General features: G+C 38.6%; 1 protein-coding gene across 5 annotated transcripts in view; it reads right to left on the minus strand.

Annotated features, from left to right (window-relative positions):
- Positions 1 to 9,028: 9,028 nt before the first annotated feature.
- LOC130708915 (cyclin-Y-like protein 1) overlaps positions 9,029 to 23,223 on the minus strand; it is a 34,053-nt gene continuing 19,858 nt past the window's right edge. For 4 of the 5 annotated variants that reach the window (XM_057553333.1, XM_057553335.1, XM_057553334.1 and 1 more), the window contains 6 exons: positions 21,854 to 21,889; positions 19,602 to 19,653; positions 18,510 to 18,629; positions 14,527 to 14,693; positions 11,089 to 11,251; positions 9,029 to 9,537 (listed from right to left, as the gene is read on the minus strand). In XM_057553333.1, the coding sequence (XP_057409316.1) occupies positions 9,421 to 9,537; positions 11,089 to 11,251; positions 14,527 to 14,693; positions 18,510 to 18,629; positions 19,602 to 19,653; positions 21,854 to 21,889 (655 nt within the window). In that variant the 3' untranslated portion in view covers positions 9,029 to 9,420. The remainder of the gene's footprint in view (positions 9,538 to 11,088; positions 11,252 to 14,526; positions 14,694 to 18,509; positions 18,630 to 19,601; positions 19,654 to 21,853; positions 21,890 to 23,223) is intronic. The other variant, XM_057553337.1, reaches the window with a different exon arrangement.

Genomic DNA, 23,223 nt, shown 5'->3' on the forward strand with positions numbered 1-23,223 from the left:
CTGCCAGGAGAAAACCTCATGGATCCCACACCGCACCTTAATAACAGCATCCGTGACCTGCAGTCTCAAGTACAGAATGGGAACCCCAGAGCTAGGAAATGTAGTTGTATATTTTAACGAACTGCTACCCCTGCTAAAGAGGCTTCTTTCACTTTTGTGCTCTACAGAAAGACCAAGGGGGGTAGGAGGGACAAAGCTTTGAATAACTGCTTTCTAACACCGAATGTGGCCAACAGGACAGAGAACATCACAAATCTAGGCAGGTGTGAGGTACAGTGGCTGAGGATTTCCTGCTCCCCCTGCATGCCCTTTCTTGCCTCCAAAGTCCGATCAAGTGATCCTGGGAAAGAAATACGCCTGGGTTGAGGAGGGTGGTTTTGAAAGAAAAAGCTACCAAGACATTAAAGCAGGGTGAATGAAGGGTAGGCAGGATGAAAGTAACTAAGTAACCTGGCTCAGAACTCTCAAAAGCTTCTAGCAGCTTGATGACAATTACAGGATTTATTTCAGTCTGTGGTACATCATTTGAAGACAATATTACTTCATGTTGTTACAAACTGTATGTATAGTGTGTATGTGTTGTGGGTGTGTATATAAATAATATATATTATATATATGAGAGATTTAGTGACTTTTGATACGGGTTTGGTGCAGGTGAATTTATTACTGAGCCAAGTGAGGCACATACTGAGTCAGTAGTTCGAGTCCAGGGCATTCAGTACTTTTTCTGATTTCCATGTGTGTATAGTGCCTGTCCCATGCGGTATTGTCAGTGTCATGTCAAATCCAGAACTCACAAAGCAGAGCCAGCGATATTTTCTTTGTAGACAATCAACTAGAATCTATAAAATTATTACTGGCAGATGATTATAATTCCAGATCCCTAACACTAGCAAAAGGAAACCCAGAGCATCTTGATAAGAAGTTTTCTGTTTTTGTTTTGTTCCTGGAAGTCAGTAGAACAGCAGTTATATGTGGTTATATTAGTGTCAAGATACTTAATTTGCTGACCTTATTATTTCAGAAAAAAAAAATTGTATGTATTATATTTGTGGGAAGTTAAAATAATGCTTTGAGATTTTTATCAAATATGGAGTGTAGTTATTTATGAAAAACAAAGAAATGTCTATTTTTGTTTCTTTGTTCCCAATTACTGTAGATAAATTTTAAAGTGCATTAAAGCAATGGTAAAGCAAATAAGATGCTGTACAAGTATTTTTCTCATGCTTTCATGGAGAGACACTGTTTTCTAAGAGTATCTGAAGGAGGTATGTGCATTCTAACTTCATGATCAGATTTCTCGGATGTACTTTGAATATAAGTGGCAACGTTTTTATTGATAATAAAATCAAAGAAATTCCAATCACCAGAAGGAGAACTAATGAAAACATGTTTTACCTGAATATACTTCATAGGTTTCTCCTGCTGATCCTGTGATTGTTTCATGATTCACTTGAAGAAATGAAGGAAAATACACATAAGAACAGAGACATTACCTGAGATTGTGTTCTATTTTATCAACCCTCCATCTATACTCTGTACTGAAGCAATTTGGATAGAAGTGCTGCTGTTGTTGTGTGTGTCTGGTTTGCAGTCAGAAACTCCCAAAACTTCATCATTCAGCAGTTAGATCCACAACTTTGTATTAAGGTCTAAATACAAGTCAGGGAACCCAGATAAGATAAGAGGATATATGGTTCTCCCTCTGTATTTGTGGATAATTGGTTCCAGTCGTCTCCCTCCCCCCCCCCCCCACCGTGCCACCCCATACCAAAATCCATGGATGCTCAAGTCCCTTATATAAAACGGTGCAGTATTTACATATAACCTACGCACAATCCTCCCATCTTCCCCTGCACCCTCCTTTATACTTTAAGTCATGTCTAGATTACTTATAACACCAAGTACAAATCCTAAGTAAGTAGTTGTAAATATAATGCAAATGGTTGGTGGTGTGCAGCAAATTCAAGTTTTGCTTTCTGTAACTTTCTGAAATTTTTTTCCCTAAATATTTTCAGTCCACGGTTGGTTGAATCCACTGATGCAGAACCTGTGGATACGGAGGGCCAACTGTAAATTGATTTAGAGTTGGCACTTCCCTGACAATCTGGACCGATGCTTAGTAAACCTGAGATAGTTAAGTTAGCATCAAAGTGAGTACTATGAGCATTATTAGATTGGTACATGTTAGGGCATTTGGGAGAACAGAAAATACAGCGGTTGAGCTGGATCCTGGTGCAAGAGCCGCTGTGCCTGACCCGGACAGGTCTCTAGTGGGCACGTCTTCCCAATGCTTTCTCATTGTTCATTCCCCCCAGTGGAAAAGGGGGGCACTGTTGGACTTAGGAAGTTGGAGAAATAGGTAATAATGCTTCTTTTAGTGATTTAGTTACAGAGCTCTTACGTGCAACAGAATGAGAGGAAGTAGAATGGTTCTGTGCATAGATTTGGGAGCTAGACTGATTAGGGATTCAACTCCCAGCTCCATCATTCATGGGCTGTTGATCCTGAACAAATTACTTAAGCTCTTAGTACTTCATTTGTGTACTGCATCTTAGTACTTTCTCATCTGTGAAAGGGGGATAATGATAGTACTTATATTTTAGGGTTGAGAGGATCTAAAAGATTCAATCAGGTTAAGGTAAGTAAAACAAGGAGGAAGCAGCCATTCAGGCATGGAATGGAAAGGGAATTGAAAGACTAGTTTTCAAATTTGTGTCTGCATAAGAATCATTTGGGGTTCCTATTAGAAATGTAGATTCCCAGGCTTCAGCTCCAGGAATTGAGATTAATTTGGGATCCAAGAATTAGGTCTTTTTGTTCTGTTTTAGTAAACTTTTAGAATTATTTTAGGTTTACAGAAAAGTTGCAAAGATATATCCATTTTGCCCTAATATTAACATATTATCATAGCACATTTGTTAAACTAAGAAGTCAACATTAACGCACTACTGTTAACTCCAGACTTCATTTGGATTTCACCAGATTTTCCACTGGTGTTCTTTATCTGTTCTAGGATTCCACATTGCATTTAGAGAAGCTTCATTTCTTACAGGGACTTTCAGCCCATGAGAGGCAGGTGGTCTGGAGACCACATCTTGAGAAACACTAGGACATGTCAAGGGCTGAGGAAAGTCAAATTGCCCCATCCTCACCACCATCCTGGTGGTGGGGGTGTTGGATATAGAAATTTGATTTGAAGAGTTGGGATGGAATCCTCTCCCTTAGATGAGAGGGGTTACCTTAAGAAGTGAGGCATCTATTCCTAATGCCAGATGAAATGAGTTTTGGAGTTTGGAAGGTGGGGTTGCTGCCTAGCCTGAGCAGATGATACATCTAGGGTTGTGGGCAGATCAGGGGAGTGAGTGCAGCAAATTGGGAACAACTACTTTGTGGGAACACAGGAGGGCTCAAGTAGTTGATTAAAGGGGATTACAAGGGGCCAGTTAGCCCGTGAGCCATATAAATCCTGTATTTCCTGGAACCTGGTGATAGTGTTTTAGAAATGGGTCACAGTAGTAACCAACATCAAGCACTGCCACCTTGGACACGAGCAGAGAGTCAAAGGGTGAAGCTGAGATGACCTTGCTGAGAGAGGGCAGTGGGAGGTGGACAGAACACTGATGCGCTGCGTTTGGAAGAGTCGGTTCCCACAGTGAGGAGATCAAGGGCCACCATCTGGGGAGCTAGAAGTAAAGGTCAGTAGAATTGAGAACGGTAAGATGAAGGAATAGATGTTGTAAGAAAAAGCTAGCAGAGTAATTTGAGGTCTTGAAGTAGAGATCGACATATTCTTGAGGACCTTAGGTCCTGAGGCTGTCACTGACTTTCTCTAATCACATTCAAATTATTTAGCTGCCCTCACAGCAGTTAAGTAATCACCTAACCTGTTCCTTTTTTTTTTTTTTTTTTTTTAAAGAACATTAACCTCTTCATTTGACTCTGGATTTCTCTTAATTTCTATACTACTTCACTTTCCTGGTTCTTTCTGCATGTTAGAGATCCTAAACCGTAAACTGGTATTCATAACATTTCTTTCACATGAAGTACATGTTATCTCATCTGCCAAACCCATTTAAAATGGACTAGTGGAAATTGCCTCAGAAGCCAAACAGATTGCACCTGTGTACAAGGGACCAGGTGTCTCTGAAGGGCTCCTAGATCTTTTGTATTCTTGCTGGCACGGTGTCAGGCTGGCCAGGCTGGTGAGTGGCTAACAGTTAAGATTTTAGGTGATCTAATCCTTAACTTGATAGATGCTGGGTGTAATCTACAGATTCTGCATAGAAATTAGCACTTACCCCTGGGAGAGCCCCTACCAGCTGTCAAGTGCTTTACCAAATAGCTCTATACTCAAGAATGCGGCTTCTGGGTGAGGGAACAGTCGTAGTCATTTTACATGTGGTTAGAGAGAAGTCTTGGGTGATGAAAGATTTTAGCTAACCTACACGCTATAGGTAAACATTTCCAAAAACATTGCATAACCTGAATACAGAGTGAATTGTTTTCCAGTAAATACTGGCTTCAGCATTTTTCAAAAATCAAGGAATGGTATATTTTATAGAATGGGAAAACTAAGAAATGAAATTTGACCTGTTGTAAAACTAGGATTTAGTGCTGTTGAATTTCAATAATGGGCATACAGGGTACAGTAGGAGTAAATGTGAAAGAATAGGGTCATGATGGAATCTGATACAGGGTGGAAAAAATTTCTCTTAACCAGAAACACTGGGCCCTAAGAAGTTGTCTTAGGGTCAACCACATGAATTTAACATACAAAAATGGCAATTTAATTTGGTTCAAACATACATTTCAAACTTTTGTCTTTTCCTTGTAAAGAATAAAGTTCAGTTCACGGTATACCAGAGTTAAAATTGCACAGATGTCAGTATTCCAATAGAGAAAAATAATTTTTTTTTAAAAGCGAAAAAGTAAAATTTGAGTTCAGGTAGTCAGATATTCTTTTATAGTCTTACTACTTTAGGGAACAAACCCTTCCTCGGTATAAAAATCTGGAAAAAAATGCCATAGTTGCCACCCTCTTAATAACTAGTTTCCATGCCCCATATTTGTTGGAGAACCTACTTTGTGATGTTTAAATTTTTACCTTAAGTTGCCTCAATTTCCCATTTATTAAAATGGCTGTATTGCCTCTAGAATTAAAGCTGAAGGGGAAAAGCAATTTTTAGCGATTCCCCTTATTCTACCAACTTGTTCTTGAAGCTACAGTCATGCCCAATGTTCCTACCCCCAATTTTTTTTTTTTTTAAACCTTCGACCACTCGAGATATGTCAGCATTTCTGCTTAGTAACTGGCATATTACTACGCGGTGCAAACTATTGATATAAACAGTGACTTGTGATAGATTTTTTTTCCCTTCTGTACTAAATCAGATCATTTCTCCTCATCAGCAACTTAACAAGAACAAAGTTAAAGATGTGACCTCAGGAAGGGAACTAAGGTGGATGAAATACGACGGCAATACTATCAGGACTGATGGAATATTGCTCAAGTGCAGTGGCTAGGGTCTAAAAGAAACTTCAGCGATCTGGTGTATTTCCACCTGAATGTTAAGTGAAGTAGCAGGTTAACGTCAAATTCCGGGGCTTGTGTAAAAGTCACCCTCCTAACAGCAACCACAATGCTACTGCTTCCTGTTCTTCCATTTTCTTCCCTGTTCAATTGCTTGAAACCCTCAAACAACAAGTTCTGATTCTACAGTATTCCTGTAATTCCTTTCTCTGTGTATTTACCTACTTTTATCTTTCAATGTGCATTTCCATCTTGGCACCATAACAAACAATTCAAAAATGCCATCTAATGCATTATGCCACTGAGCACTGTAGCCAGTGATTTTAAGTGTACTAGATTATCTTCAGGTTGAAAAGAGCGTAAGCTGAAGAAATAAATGTCTACATCTTAACTAAAGGCAGGGGTCAAAACAACTTATGAATGGTTAGTTTGAAAATGCTTTAAGGCCCGACTATCAGAGCTGACTGAAAACATTTGAGTTAGGCAGAGTTGTAATGTTATGTGAATAGTGAGAAGTGTTACAAACACAGTAGCCATATATTTTAATTAATAGAGTTTATTAGCTTTTCTTTTAATATAAACATGAGGAAGAAAAACCACATAAGTTGTAGCATTCTTTTCAAAATAAAACTGCAATCAGTACTTGAATTTCCAAGCTCCAAACTCCATAAACAATATTTTTTGAGGTGGTAGATTGTAGTATTTTATATACCATTATTTATCATTTATGTCTCTGTCCCTTAAAAATGATGGAACCTGCAGCACTCAGTATAATGTGAAGCCTTGCTATAAAGAGAGAAAGTACTTCTGGCCCAGAAATGCTTTGTTTACAGGCAAAATTCCTAGGATTACATTTGAGAAGGTAGGAGGAGAAAGATTTCACATAGTTGAGAACACTTTTTTTTTTTAATATTTCAAGTTTAGGTGACATCGTTACCAATCTCCAAAAAGACTGATTACTGGACCTCCCTGCCTTTTAAAGCCTGAGGTAAGGGTTCCTAAGGTTTATATGTTTCCTCTTAAATAGAACTTGAAGTGAGACACCTACAGCCAGGTTAACACACAGGATAGAAAAGCTGTTTCGTATCACTTACTCTCCTGTCCCTACTATTAGGGTCCAGTTCCTTTCAATTTATTACATGTGAATTAACACTGTTGTTCATAATTCCTTTACCAAATCTAGAAAAAAGAAACTTAGGTGATCAAGCAGGTAAGCAGCCCAGCCTTGCAAAGGACTATTTTAAAAAGAGGAGGGGAGGTATCCCCTCAAGTCTTAGTGCAATTTTAAGCTTTGATACTTGTAGAAGTATAAATGCCACAAACTTACAAAACATCATTTGAAAGTTTAATCGAATTTCTTCTAAACTCATTTAGTTTTGTAAATTTTAAACGTTAAGCGTTTATTGTTTTATTTTTTATTTTTTAAAATTTATGTATTTATTTATTTATGGCTGTGTTGGGTCTTCGTTTCTGTGCGAGGGCTTTCTCTAGTTGTGGCAAGTGGGGGCCACTCTTCATCGCGGTGCGCGGGCCTCTCATTATCGCGGCCTCTCTTGTTGCAGAGCACAGGCTCCAGACGCGCAGGCTCAGTAATTGTGGCTCACGGGCCTTCCCAAGCCAGGGCTCGAATCTGTGTCCCCAACAAGAGAGCCTGCGACAGTGAGAGGCCCGCGCACCGCAATGAAGAGTGGCCCCCGCTTGCCACAACTAGAGAAAGCCCTCACACAGAAACGACCGAACACGCCATTAAATAAATTAATTAAAAAAAATAAAAAATAAAAAAATAAAAGCTTAATGTTTAAAATGTACAAAAGTAAATGAGTTTAGAAGAAATTCGATTAAAGTTTCAAGTGATGTTTTGCCAGTCTAGCATTTATACTTCTGCGACAGTGTTCTGGAGTATCCAAGCACACTATATTAAAGCTTAAAATTGTTGTAAGACTTTTGGGACACCTTCTATTTCATCACCGGCTTGTTAATTACTGGACCACCATGTTGGCTGGAATTATGAAAATATCCTTTAATACAAGTATAGAACAAAGAGGAAAATCATCACAAAATCAGAAGCACCATTATAGTTAACAAGAAATGCAGCACGGACCCAATAGAAGGAAATAATCTACTTTCTCTGTTTATGATCGCAAACATGCTAATATGCTAATAAGTACTGCCTGCAAAGAATTTGGATGACATGTGTTATTCAGCAGCTTTTTGGTTTAAATTGATTGCCAATAATGACTAGCAGCTTCAATGATATAGTAGGGAGGAAGAACCCTGCAAAACCTAACGATGCTACAACAGTCTGTTCCGAAGTTTGGCTTTATGAGTTGTTAGGAGTCCCATGTTTTTTGTGTGTGTGTTTTTTTTGTTTTTTTGTTTGTTTGTTTGTTTGTTTTTGTTTGTTTTTTTCTTTTTTTGTTTCTTTTGTTTTTTTCTTTTTTTTGTTTTTTTCTTTTTTTTGTTTTTTTTTTGTTTTTTCTTTTGTTTTTTTTGTTTTTTTCTTTTTTTTGTTTTTTCTTTTTTTTGTTTTTTTTTGTTTTTTTTGTTTGTTTGTTTTCGTTTTTCTTTGTTTTTTTCTTTTGTTCGTTTTTTTTGTTTTTTTCTTTTTGTTTTTTTTTGTTTTTTCTTTTTTTTGTTTTTTCTTTTTTTTGTTTTTTGTTTTGGTTTTTTTTTGTTTGTTTGTTTTCGTTTTTCTTTGTTTTTTTCTTTTGTTCGTTTTTTTTGTTTTTTTCTTTTGTTCGTTTTTTTTGTTTTTTTCTTTTTGTTTTTTTTTGTTTTTTTCTTTTTTTTCTTTTTGTTTTTTTTTGTTTTTTTTGTTTGTTTTCGTTTTTCTTTGTTTTTTTCTTTTGTTCGTTTTTTTGTTTTTTTCTTTTGTTCGTTTTTTTGTTTTTTTCTTTTTGTTTTTTTCTTTTTTTGCTTTTTTGTTTTTTCTTTTTTTGTTTTTTTTGTTTTTTTTCTTTTTTTTGTTTTTTTTCTTTTTTTGTTTTTTTTTGTTTTTTTCTTTTTTTGTTTTTTTTTGTTTTTTTCTTTTTTTTGTTTTTTTTTGTTTTTTTCTTTTTTTGTTTTTTTGTTTTTTCTTTTTTTTGTTTTTTGTTTTTTTTTGTTTTTTTTCTTTTTTTGTTTTTTTTGTTTTTTCTTTTTTTTGTTTTTTTTTGTTTTTTTGTTTTTTTTGTTTTTTTTGTTTTTTTTTGTTTTTTGTTTTGTTTTTTTTGTTTTTTTCTTTTTTTTGTTTTTTTTTGTTTTTTTCTTTTTTTGTTTTTTTTTGTTTTTTTCTTTTTTTGTTTTTTTTTTGTTTTTTTTTGGAGTCCCATTTTTTGATGGTAATACTGCACTGATTCTAAAGGAATATGCAGCAGTATGGGACAGTGAGGCAAGAAAAACATAGAAGTTATATAGTTAAAGTCTAAAGTCTTTAAATAGTTAAAAGTCTTTATATAGTTAAAGTCTAAAGTCTTTAAATAGTTAAAAGTCTTTATATAGTTAAAGTCTAAAGTCTTTAAATAGTTAAAAGTCTTTATATAGTTAAAGTCTAAAGTCTTTAAAGTCTAAAAATTTAAGCTATTAATTAAAAAACCTCACATAGTTCTCAGCTATCAGATATCTGTGTGTCGATTGGGAGCAGATATCTGTGCATGGATTGGGAGCTTTTAGCTTTGGAGTGGTTTTTGTAACTCTGTTTACAATAAAAAGGACAGAAGAGCGTGTTACATTGACGAGGTCCCGTTCTTTCCTATGAGCATAATCTTCGCTTGTCCATGAGTCTCTTGAATTCAATGTCTTTCTTTAAGGTGAAAATACTAACTTTGCTGGTTTCTGAGCAGGAGAGGTGCTATTTCTCCAGTCCTTGTTTCGAGGGGTTTATGATGTTACAACCCCTCACTTCTCCCTTAAGAGAGGATGGCATTGGAGCGCCGAATACCAATGAAATTATCAGCGCTGAAAGACCTTCTCATAGCAGCTCTACACACGTCTTTGTATTCGTCGTCACACAATCTGGAAATGGCCTAGGAAAGTCAATCAGGTAGAACATAGGTATAATTAGGGGGAAAAAAAAATGTTCGGACCTTAAAAAAACAAAAAAAGCATCATTGATAAGCCACACATCTACATTCGTTTAGATAGTTCATAGTTACTGCTACTTTGGATAGCTGATATCTACACTAACTGACAATTCCCTAAGGTAATAACCTTTAAGGGCTATGATTAGATTGCTGGGGCAAGGGGTAACTTGCCCTAATAACTTAGAGTTACTTAAAAATTGGGTTCCTAATGATAGGCTCCTAATAGCAATATCATCTGTTACCTACACACGTGATCCTTAAACGTAATGGACATACACTTGGGCAAAATCAGTGTTTACTCAGCTATTCAACTTCTATTCAGTTTTCATTAGTTATTACATACTCTAAGAAAATTTTAATCAGGTAGGTATGTGCTGAAGGTAGGAGAGGTCTAATGACAAGCGCTGAAAGGTGCTATTTCACTTGCACATAAATTATGGTAGAAAAACATCTTATTCTAAAGTACCACCAAGGTACCACAGAAAGTATCCATTTTAAATGTGTTCATTTCAGTTGTGAATTTTGCTGTATACCCACCAAAAATCATAAGCCATAAGTATTACTTTGTTCCATGTACGTTACCATTTATATTAAAAACTCATGTACTTTCTACAGCCAGTATCTGAATCCACATTATACCTTCCAAGTATAGGTCTCTCAGGTTAGCCACGGATGCTTTGTCTAATAAACTCATGGGACTGAACTGTGATACACATACACACACACACACACACACACACACACACACACACACGAACTGCAAGCTGAGTAAAAAACAGTTAAGAGGGAATTCCCTGGTGGCGCAGTGGTTAAGAATCCGCCTGCCAATGCAGGGGACACGGGTTTGAGCCCTGGTCCGGGAAGATCCCACATGCCGAGGAGCAACTAAGCCTGTGCGCCACAACTACTGACCCTGCGCTCTAGAGCCCGTGCTCTGCAACAAGGGCAGCCACTGCAATGAGAAGCCTGCGCACCGCAATGAAGAGCAGCCCCCGCCCGCCGCAGCTAGAGAAAGCTCGCGTGCAGCAGCGAAGACCCAATGCAGCCATAAATAAATAAATACATTTATTTATTTATTCAAAATATCAAGACAGTAGAAATAGTCCAAAACATCAATTATTAAAAAAAAAAAAGACAGTTAAGAGTGGTAAGTAGATTATGTAGGTACATATGATTAGGGATACAATTTTAAGAAATTATTCATGTATGGTTATATGTAAGTGTAGAGGTTCAAATGGAAAACCATTAAGAACAGATTAAATATGATTTAAAGTATTCTGAATTATGGTTACAGAAGAGACAATTTTTTTTTTTATAATGTGGGATCCCTGTATAAACCACAAAAGACACAGGAAATATGATGCCAACGGGTCAATAAGCTCTTCAAACTGTTAACAGCTTTCCATTTTCCTAATCACTGCTTAATATAATTTAGCTACAGATGTGGCTTCAGTGGCTGACAGAAAACCCCAGTTAGTGACTTCACAGCCTTACCTTTAAGTTCTGTGCTCTTTCTTTGCTAAGAGGAGTGAATAGAACATTCAGGTTGTTGTCATCTGCTAAGGAGCGAAGGTCAAAGTAGTATTTGGCATACACACTGAAAGGAACATTAATATTAAAATGAAGTAGCTCCAGGCAGTGCCTTTCCATCTCATTCCTGGGGGAGGAGGAGAAGACAAAACCAACACAGGACAATTTCAGTCAAATGGGCTATCTTCAAAAATACCATTCTGAGCTACTAGGATGGCTCTAAATACTGTTCTGAAACAAATAATGGCTACCCAGCTGGATTAATACCCTAATGTTCAAACAAGGTACAGCTATTTGTGGTCCTTTCTGCGTCCCAGCACTTTGAGTCTGGGACAAGGGGGAAGAGGTTATGGCCCTCTTATGCACTCATGCTGCTGACTCAGGGGCTCATTCTTCAGAGTTCCATTAGTGCAGCTGTACGAGTCATGCTCCACACTCACTCACAAGGCCCCGCTATAGTGATCAGATGAAAGGAATGATGGATGCTGTTTATTAGCTCTGAAGAGCTTGCAGACATTTGCACCGGGCTGAGGACAGGAAGGGGCTCACTGAGGTGGAGACGAGCCAACACAAGGAGTGGGCACATCACCACGGCAACCAAGGGATCCATCGAGAGCCACTGCTATTATCTCTGAGGGGGGAAAACTCTTGAGGCAACAAGGATTCATCTCAAGTAAATAAATAAATAAGCTACATTCGATGGGAAAGGGAATCCCCCCACCCCCACCCCGTGCATGGGGCTGTGTCAAAGGGCATAATGCAAGTTTCTGTTCACCTTAAAACCTTACTAGGGTGAGTTGTCGTCACCATGACAGGACAGGATGCACTTTTTAAGCTTAGGAAGGCAGTAAGATTATGTCTCAGCTAGACTAAACCCACTTTACGATACGACCTCTGATAGAGCAGTTGTTTCCCCCGGTGTTAGGAGAGCAGCCCAGAATGTTCAGACCTACCGCCCCTTGCCAGGACAGACTGCACACGCCCACAGAGGACGAATTCAATGAAGTGGGAAAGTAGAGTGCTGGGAGCAGGCTTCTGCTATATGACCATATCCAGCCATTTGCTTGCCAAATGTTTAAGTAAATAAATATAAAATTAGAGTAAATCTTACCACTTTCCACAGCAATCACTTTAGAGAGTTGATTATATAAAAATGATAAATACCCAAACAAACATGCAAGTGGCTTATTTTACAATACATTTGGTTTCTTGGTTTTAAAGTGTTAATATTTTATCCATTGGATAAATCAACAAATGCTCCATGTTCTCCTGTATGGAGAGCAGAGTATGAGCAGAAATGAGGTTTCTCATTTGTTGAACTTTAAACCTAACTGAACCTACTTCCAAAATTAATTTCCTGTTCATACGGCCAGAAGTCGATAGCAATGTAAATCAGATAATGTTTTGATAATCAGCTAATCAGGACTTAATTTACTACAGGAATAAATGCACTTCACTATCCCTTTTATATTTTCTCCACTAATACATTTTAATTGTGTGGAAATACAGTACTTCATAGGATTAACATGTCTATTAATAGAGCTTTAATCACTGAAGAAAAGCATTATGCCTACAGAATATGCATCTTCTGTGTTTTCTGCTGTTCTTAAATGGCTAGGTGGCTGAAGAGCCTACCACTTACAGGCGCAGCAAACTGTCTGAACAGCAGCTGCTCAGTTTAACTTACTCTTTTGAAGGGAAATATATATTTAACAAGACACAGAGATGTTAGAAAGTTTTAAGGAAAAGCTGATAGACAGCAATTTTTCAATTCAGACTCAAAATGAGACCATTACAAATAGTAGTCAACAGCAGAGGGATGAAACAAATGTGTATTAAACACTTTGTTGTAATGCTTTCCAACTTCCAAAGATCATAAACAAAAGCAGCCTATTATAAACATAACTCCTGGTGATTCTCCGTTCTACACAGAAAAGCGTTGTTTAGAATTAGTTTCTTCATAGCTGGACAGTGCCGCCAATGCTCCTGGGCTCAATGTCTGTGAACACCCACACGTTTCCCTGCATGTTCTCGGATGTTGTACCTGGAACCAGAGCCCCAGTCAGCTCAGTTGCAGATTCTGGGAAAATTTCAGCTGCCATGATGGCAGGGATGGTGTTCACGATTACAAATTTTCCTTCCTTCAAGGGACCAGTTTAAAGACTGATGATAGTGTTGGTCAACGTCACTTTAGTTTCTGCAACTTCCAAAAGTACTTCTATTCATTTCAAATTCATTATCTGCTGTTACACTGTTCGCTAAGATCGCTACCAGCAATATCACCATGACCACCTGGTTTACATGATCACCAAAGTGGGCATTTTCACCAAAAGCCACTTTGACAGCTACTGACAGTCACTGGTCCCTTCTCTTAGTCACAACTTTCCTCGCTTCAGCTGTAAATATGCACTTTGGTAATTGTGAATTATCTAGAGTAAGGGGCAAAGGTAACAAAAACAAACTCTTGCCCCTGCCTGCCATCTTGATCGGCCTCTGCTGTCCAATATAATCAAGAGGTGTCCTTTCCCATTTTCCTGAATGCCACCCACAAAGACAGGTTCACTGTCAAGCGGGCACTTCGAGAGTCTGCTGGAATTACCTCTCTGGCTCATCCTGCTTCCCACCCTTGGGGCCCTTCACCAGAGCCAGATTGGAAGCCTGGCGTTTCATGCCCATGTGAGCGTGCCATCCGTGAGGAGAACCTGCCTAGTTAACTCAAGGCCCCACAAAGTGCCGCTGTGTTTGCTGAGTGCCCTGGGTGAGGCCCCAGGGATGCTTCCCGGACTACCTGAGAGGTAGGTGTTTCCTAACTCAGCAGACTTTAGGGGAGGAGACAGGAACACAGGGATCTGAAACCTTTATATGTGGCTACCTGTACATCCTAGTTTCTGTAACAACAGAACCTCAGATCAAAAGGAGAAAAAGACCAGCAAAAGCAAATACACAATGGGTGACTCAGGTTGAAATTAGAACCTGTCAGTAGTCTAGAGGCCCTAAGACCTTAACAGTGGCCACTTGCTTCAAAGACCAGGCATGTGCCCCTTAAAAATGGACTGGACCTGGTAGACAGCTTTAAGAAAGCTGTCAAGTTACTGACTGTACCATGTTGTTCTGGTAGTGAGCTTGTAAAATGTTTGGCAAAAACCACCAGAAAAATAATTTCAATTTATCAAGCAGAATATTACAACAATAACACATCAAGACCTACCAATTAATGAGGGGAAATACAAATTGTTATACTACAGCTAGATAGAAAGAAGTCTGTAATTTTATGTCTATTTCAGCTCTCTGCACAAGGTAACCTTTCTTAAAATGTAACATTTCTTAAAAATGTCAACTTTATGAGAGCAAATGAGGTATTGGAAAATGGTTAGAAAGTTCACGGTAACCTTACAAACTCACATGTCCTCAACTGTAATGTCCTTGAGGATCTGGCAGTCGTCCACATTCCATACAGCCTGATCGTCCCAAAACTTGGAGGCAAGAAGAATGGCTCCCAAAACAATTCTTTTCCAGTTAGTGGGGCAAATGTCGATCTCAGCATAAGTTAAAAGCCTTTCTAAGTAAACCTGCAAAAGTAGAGCACTGATCTTTGATTTTAGTTCAGTTTAAGTGCTGTGATAAGAATTGTTAGGAATGAGAGATTTCATCTCTTTTTGACAACCCTTTTAGTCCTAGGTTCTACAAAGACTTTGCTCAGCCAAGCCAAGGCCAGAGGCCAGGTCACAGTTGTAAGTCAGATATTTCTGTTAGTCTGATATTTCTACTCTGCCCGTGTGAATTTCCAACCCAATTTTGGTCACAGGAATGAAAGGACATCTCAGCAAAGGGCATTCTAAAGACACGCATTGTGTTATTACCTTCCCACTTGTCAAGGGCAGCACATACAGCCCAGTGTCGACTTCAACTGGTCAGTAAACGCTTGAGTGCCTATCACGTGCAATGTTAACTACAAGACTGGTGGTGGTTGCATGGCGGTTTTACATAACGCTTGAGTGTGTAAAATTCTGGTAAGCCTGAGCACATCTTTACCTTCTCTTCAGAGTCACCAGTCCTTCTGTGGCATGAACTTGAAGATAAAAACGGGTGGTCAAGAGAGCCTCCCAGTGGCTGCTGCGTGGCACAGCAGGACAGGCAGTCCAAAGGGGCTTGACAGCTGGCAAGTATTCCCATATTTTAGTGCCTTTTTAAGGAACACACGTGCATACAAAGGGTAGTCCTTTTCATATCCCCCATTTTTCACATCTCCATTATCATTTCATTATTCATTTCTGTCTTACAGAATCTGCAGCTTAGTCAATTCTTTTGGTTTTAAGGTGGGAAGACCTGCCTGTGTCTGTATCCCTGGGGCTCCTCTAAACCTGCCGGTTTGTGAGATGATTTCATGGTTTCTTTTACATGTATCAAATGTCTACCCTACAAAGAACCGGGTGGAGTTAACAGCTGAGCAAAGATTAGAGAGGGAAGCTGTGATTTGTTGTTACCTCTGTAGAAGAGTGTACATGCCATTTGACAAAAAGAAAAATGTCCAGTTTTAAAGAGTCTGTTTACTCTCTGAAGGGTTATCAGATTGACAGCTCAGATTCGCCCATGCCCTCCAAACTCTACTGTGTTTTCAAACACGGGTATTGAGATTATATGTTCTTAGTGAAATTCGGCTCCCATTCCCCAAAGAACTCAGCACTCTCTAGTACCCTAAGAACGACTCTCCCCGCAAGGTTCAACTCTCTACTTTATGGGACTAATCAGAGGCACTGAAACGACACTGGCAATCTCTCAACTTCCTCTCACCTTTGTACTGGCAAACTTGGTACACGTGCCGATATTCATTTATCCCACTTGCCCTCCTGTCTCGGAGGAAGCGAGATTTCTTTCTTTTCACTGAAGCTAACTCTCCTATGAATGAAGTTGATCCCACCTCACTTCTGCAGAGCACTGTGCCCACAGTTAGTCTCTTTTTGAACAACTTCTCCCTCTCTGTCAGAGGCTTCCTCCAGTGTGAATGCTTCCATGTCCCCAGCCTGTCCCCCACTGCCCCTCGACGGCGTCCTCAGGGCTGAGGCCAGCTCCTCATCTCCCATCCTCTCCTTAACCCACTTCAGTCAGCCTCCTGCTGCTACCACTCTACAGAGACTACTCTTGCCGTGGTCACCGGTGCCTTCACACAAACCACCCAGAGCTCTTCGTCCCAGAGCTCCACTCCCCAGGCCTTCCCCTCATAAATGAAAGAGCACTGCCACACGCCCAGTCGCTGAGACCAAACACCTGCACTTGAGTGTATCCTGCTCCAATCTGTTAGAACTTCTTGTTATCTCTACCTTCACTGGGACCCTGACCGCTTTTCTGTCTGTCACTTCTGACTTGTATCACTGCCACTGCCTAACTTCTCTGCCTCCCAACAGACTACAGTCTGTTCTCCCCAAAGCAGCCAGGAGAGCCTCTTAAATTAAGAGTACTTTATGCGCCTGCTCCAGATCTGCCAGAGGTTTCCCATCAAACAAATACCTTCTTCCCGTGGCCTGCAAGTTACGAGGCCCTGTGCGGTACGGCCTTGTCCTTCCGTGACCTCATCACCTATGCTCTTTCCCTCATTCCCCGCTCGGATCACAATGGCCACCTTGCTTTTCCTTGAACACACAGAACAAGTTCCTGTCTCAGAGCCTTGCACTTGTCCCCTCTGCCCGTAATGCCAGCGTACCTGATCTTCCTCAGTTCAGCCACGTCCTGGGTTCAAACATTACCTCTTTAAAGAGGCTCTTCCTGAGCTTTCTAGTAAGCCCCTCTAATCACTTTATCCCTTTACCTTGCTTTCTCTTCATGGTTTTTACCACTACTTGAAATAGTCATCTTTTAAAAAACACTCATTAAAAAAAACACTTATACTTTGCTATACACCTGAAACTAGCACAACACTGTAAATCAACTGTACTCCGATTAAAAAAAAAAAAAAAAAAATTTACGTCTTCCACACTTGCTCCATAAAGGCAAGAACTTTATTTATCCAACTTGTTCTCTCCTCCACCCCCCACATGTAGAAAAGTGACACAGAGTAGGTATTCAGTGACATGGTATTTATGACATGAGCAACTTCTTGGTAGCATTTAGCGTTTGGACCATACTCTCCTTCTTGAACCTCTCCTGGTGTCTCTTAGGGTTCTCTGCTGGGTTTCCTACCACTGTAGCCACTCCTCTGGGGATCTGTCCCTTAAGTGCTGACAGTCCCTACAGATCTATCTTCTACCCACTTTTTATTTTACATACTTTCTCTGCATTTGAACAGCTACACTTAATGCCCTCCCTCTAGCTCAGATTCATGCTCCAATCCCATATATTCAAATGATTACTAGACACTGCCATTCTGCTGTCTCACAGGTACATCAAGCTTAACTTGTCTACAAAGAAATGCCTCTCTTCCAACCCAAACACTCTCTTTCCTGCATTTCCTAGCTCTCCATATGCAAGCACCATTCCTGCCTCTCTCAAGCATGTGCTAAGCACTCCAAGTGGCCTGTAGCTCCAAGAAAAGGCCTGTGTCTGATCCAGTACCCACTGAGGGGTCTCTTTTCAAAAGGACAAGCCTCCTGTCCTAAATTCTGCCTTGATAGGAGCAGGCAGTGAGTGGCCTAAGTATTCCTTCCCTGCAGACCACGCAGCTGACTTTCCCCCCTACAGGTCTGCTATAGGGAGAAGTAAAACAATCCCAACTGCCTCTCACTTGAATATGATTTATTATTCAAATGATAAAATCTTACCATAGGAATTAGGAATGGATGACAAAAAGGTCCTTACACAGCTGTAGCTTAGCAGGCTAACTAGAGTAAAGCCTTCTGAAGTCCTACTGGCACCCTAGTCCTGGGCAACTTCACATGCAGGCAATAAGAGGACAGCAGGGATGGTTAACACCATTATCCATTATCCACGGAACAGAGAACTGAGGGCAGTAGTTCTCAGTCAGGACACACATCAGAACTGCCTAGGCAGTACAGTCTGGGACTCAGCTTCAAACTACCCGGAACCTGTTTCTGCCTGTGGACCAGAGCGTTCAGTTATTGCCCCGCCCTACCACCACAACATGCGTCGTCTGTGTGTGCGTGTGTGCACTGTGCGTGCATGTGTCCCCTCAGGCGTGGAAGGAGAAACCAGAAATCTCTCCTGCTGCCTTTAATAGCAATTGTTTTGTGATGAGAAAAGCAATGGCAACATTTTAAATCATAATGATTATTAAAGCTCAAATGTGTATACTTTACTTTCTTTTGATAGGTTTCTCTTAATAAAGTGCTAATGATCATTTCAGGAACCTACTTTCATTTGGGAAAAACAGGACCATACCATGTGTACAAGACAGAAATTTCTACAGATGCTTTATGAAAGAAAAAATATCTTACCAAAGTTACTACTGCACTTTCAGCAGTTAGCTGTGCGGCACTACAAAGAGTATGAACAAATCTGTAAATGAATTTGTGTTCAGGATCATGCTCGAAGTATTCCTCTGGCATCTTTTCTCGCTGAAAGGAGAAAAAATGCAATTTATGTATCCATGGAAGAAAAATACTTAAAAGTACCCTTAAGATAGCAGTCTTCACACTTGGGCCCACGTGCCCCTTAAAATAATTTTGGTTGGGTGACATGTCTTGTAGTCTTTTAAATATAAACAATGGGATCCTAAAATACCACAGTGATCCAGTACTCACCACCATTCATTAAAGAAAAATACAGGCACAACCGCAGAAAATTTATGTATTTCCACGTTCCTCCCCACAGAATTCTAACCAAATGTAAACTATTGGGTTGGCCAAAAAGTTCATTTGGTTTTAAGTAAAAATAAAAGACACAGTTTTCATTTTCACCAAGCATTTTATTGAACAATATATTCACTAACCAAACAAACTTTTTGGCCAACCCAATATTTTTAGGCTCAGAAGTCTTGCTGATCACCATATGTCATACTTTTCTGTCATCAACTTTGAAAACACATTCCCAGTGTCCTGTAACCATAAGGCTCGAAGAATGCGCTGTCCTGTACAGCAGTCGCCAGCCACGTGTGGCTACAGAGCACCCGAAGAAGTGAATTTTAAAACTTTGTCATTTTAATTCGTTTAAAATTTAAACAGTTTTCTAATTTTCTTCTTACAGGCCTTATCATATTAGGTTTATTTACAAATATTTATATTGTTTGATGCTAGGGAAAATCATCCTTTAAAAAGATACATTTTCTGTTACTTGGGTATGTTTACTTACCTGCTCACTATTCATACAAAGTGCAACTCGGTTCATATCCATCAACCCCTTATCCAACACGCCTTCGGGAAAATGACTAGACACAACATGGCGTGGGGAAGAAGACTTAAAGGAAGATGAATTTGACTTCGAGCTGGAGGAAGTAATTTTCTTCTAGTACTTAATTTCAAAGCAAATCAGCATGAAATAAACACAACTGTATAAGAGAAAAATACCACTTCAATAAAACTGACACTTACTGTGAGTGGATGTAATCTCTCATCAAAAATATCCAAGGATCTATCTGCATCTCTATAAAATAAGAATGGGCATTTAAAAAATTAATTCAGGAGTTACTATCTTAGTAAAATATCTGCTAGGAGTAGAGAGAGGGGTAGAGGAAGCTTAACCTTCAACAAAGCAAACAGTTTTAGAAATTCTTCTCCTGGATTCCACCCTTAGAAAGGTTTCCTGACCTATTTTTACTCAGCACATCAAGTTCCGTGAAATCTTTTCTACAACAACCAGCCAGAGTTGCCTCTATAAGCACTGACCCTCCCTAACAGGCAATGCTAGTAAACCAATATATTTTCACTCCTCTAACCTCACACTGGAATATGCAAGAACATTTTATAAAGCAGTGGTGGTGGGCAATAAATTCTTCTAACTTCAATCAATGTCAATATGAGATTCATGGTTTTTTCCCGTTTTTTTCTCTTTAGTTCTTTATATTCTTATTGTATATTTCTTCTTGTCTCTTTTAAATAGTTTGACTTAAAAATGTAATTGTCTTTTTATTTTAAAAGAAACCAGGCTTTTTAATTTAAAATTTCACCACACTAATACACTGCGCTCATTTGAACAGCGGTTCTCTAAATGTGGTCTGCAGGCCTCTGGGATTCTCCCCTATCCCCTCCTTCAGGAGGCCCAAGAGGTCAAAACTGCTTTTATAAGAATACTAAGACACTACCTGCCCTTCACATTGTGTGACATTTGCTATGGATGTATAAAAGCAAAAGTGGGTAAAACTGCTGGTTTCTGAGCATGAATCAAGGCAGTGGTACCAAACTGAATTAGAAGTCATTCAATTATTCACTGCCACTTGCAGTTAAAAATCTGCTTTAAGAACATCCTTGATAAAATAGAGTAAAAATTAATAGTGTTCTTAAACCTTGGTCCTTCTTTTTAATATTCTGAATAAGTGGAAAGTATGCATTAAGCACTTTTACATACTGAAATATGGCTGTGTTAAGGAAAAGCACTTGTGACTTGGCGGTAAGTCATTTTTTTCATAGAACACCATCTTGATTTGAAACACTGTTTTCATCGAACACCATCGTTATTTGAATGTACAATTGACACAGTCATTCTTTCAAAAATGAACAAAGTGAGCCTGTCACTTCAAGGAAAATAACTCTAAAGTTATTTGTTGCCAATGATAAAATTCAAGCCATCAAGCTAAAAATATCAGGATTTTTGGAAAACTTCTACCTTCTATTGTGAACTTGACAACTTCTCAACACTTAAAAGACTTTTCTGGTAAGACTGGTGGTGATACTAACAAAAGTGAGTTTTTGACACTGTCCAAAGAAATGTGAACCAATACTTTCCAAATGACCAATGTATAATATTATAAAGTCAGGTACAGGTAAAAAGATCTACTCAGTATGCATGACAGATCAATGGGTATTAATTTAACATAGTATTTATTACAAGTTCATTGATATGATTTAGAATTCCATTTTAACTAATTTAAGAAACTAGCACATGCAGACTTTTGGTACAGTATCAAAGAATATACCAAATTATCTGAAGGCTTTAAAAATACATCTTTTTCCAACTATATATCTGCAAGCGGCTGGATCTTCTTCATATTGTTTCTTCAAAACAAATGACTGAAGACAGAATAGATATGAGAATCAGCTGTCTTCTATTAAGGAGATACTTTTCTCTCTATTTTTTGTTGTGGAAAATAGTTATTTTTCATTAAAAAAAAATGACTTATGTTAAACACTGGGGTTCCCAATCAGGGGTGATTTCGTCCCCCAGGGGACTTCTGGCCATGGCTGGAGACAGTTTTGGTTGTCGTAATGTGGAGGGAAGAAGGTGCTACTGGCATCTAGTGAGTAGAGGCCAAGGGTGCTGCTATATATCCTATAACACACAGGACGACACCCCACAACAAAGCATTATCTAGCTCAAAATTTCAATAGTGCTAAGGCAAACCCTGTTTTAACATACAATGGATTTAATTTTTTAAATTCTCAATTTCAATTTCTAATACAGTAAATTATCACTATAACCCATATAAACAAATACTCTTTGGGATGCTCAGTAACCTAAGAATTAAGGGTCCTAAGATAAAAATAAATGATTCACTTCTATATTGTAATAAAAGCACTCGAATAATAAAAGCTATGCCAGTAACATCTATAGTTATTACCTAACACTAAACTTGATACCTTGTAAATTAATTAGCTGGAATAACAAGATAGGTTTTAAAAGAGCTCACCTGTTCTTTATGTGGTAATATATTGCTAAGGTCATACTGTGGAGGAAAAAAAATACATTGTAATAACTGATTTTTATCATATCAGGCCTGAAGACAGTTTTAAAAAGGGGTTAGCAAGGAGGGAAGACCTTCCAGAGGCCCAGTGGCCCCGAAATCCTCGAATTCAGAACAGTACCACATGGGTGCTTTCCCCCTTGTTTTAGGTTCTTCAGCTTTTAGCAAAATTAGGAGACCCAAAATGCTAGATATGCTGTTAGAAGGCATGTTTTGGTTGATTATTATAATATATAAATTATTACATATTTCCCCTGTCATTTGTCCTTCTACCCACAAAACCTTCTGTCCTGTACAAGTTATATCTATCTATACACATGCTTAAATTTAAGCCATATAGTAGTTTGTGGGGGGGGGGGGGGGGGCGTGTGTGTGTGTGTGGTTTTTTTGTTAGCCCCTGCATTTCAGTTGATTTAGTTCGCTATCCACCTACCCATCCGTTTTCCATTATTTCCCTAAAAGTAAATAATAAAAGTGCTCTATACCAAAATGATTTAAAATCACTTTTACATAATTATTAGAAAATTTAATAGCAAAATTTTATAGCCACAAAACTGATGCTAGGTCTAGCTATCCTGAAATAAGCAGTGCTAATAATACAGCATAATACTACACAGTATACTATTAATGACAGGTATTTCCAAATTATTTTAAATAAAGTATTAACGAACAGATAGATACAAGTCCTTAGGTAGTCTTTTTTAAGTTACTATAGTCCTAAGTTATTCACAGCTGTTGTATATTAGGCAACAAAGGGGTTCTCTGGTTAAGTTATATGCTCCCCTTTGTTCTCAGTGTCTAAAATGAAACTCAAAATAATTGAGGGAAGGCAAATCTGAATTTTATAATAGGTCTATAGAATCTTAGCACTTGTATAAAGGCCTGTAACACCGTTAGCATCAAAGATGGATACTTCTATAGTGCTTCAAAGTTTCATCTTCAAATTGATTTTAAAATCACAGCATTAGAAGTTTTATGATGGAAAGGACCACTGAACCGTAGATGACATTTAATTAAACAACCCATTTTACAGATAAGGGAACCAAGGTTTAAAACTGACTTACCTAAGGTCCCACTAATTATCAGAAGCAGTTCTCTTTCTCCTGCCCTCTAACCAAATAGTGGCTCCCAAGCTCAGCTGCACACTGGGATCATCTGAGAAGCTTTAAAAACTGCCTGGCTTCTGCTTCAAGATGTTCTGATTTAACCAGCACTGGGTATGACTTGGGCATCAGGACTGTTTTTAAAGATCCCCAGATGACTGCAGCGTGCAGCAAAGTTTAGGGATGAATGAGTTAGGGTTAAGATCGGAGAAT

The sequence above is a fragment of the Balaenoptera acutorostrata genome, chromosome 9 (genome assembly GCF_949987535.1).
Source record: "Balaenoptera acutorostrata chromosome 9, mBalAcu1.1, whole genome shotgun sequence".
Lineage (NCBI taxonomy): Eukaryota > Metazoa > Chordata > Mammalia > Artiodactyla > Balaenopteridae > Balaenoptera > Balaenoptera acutorostrata.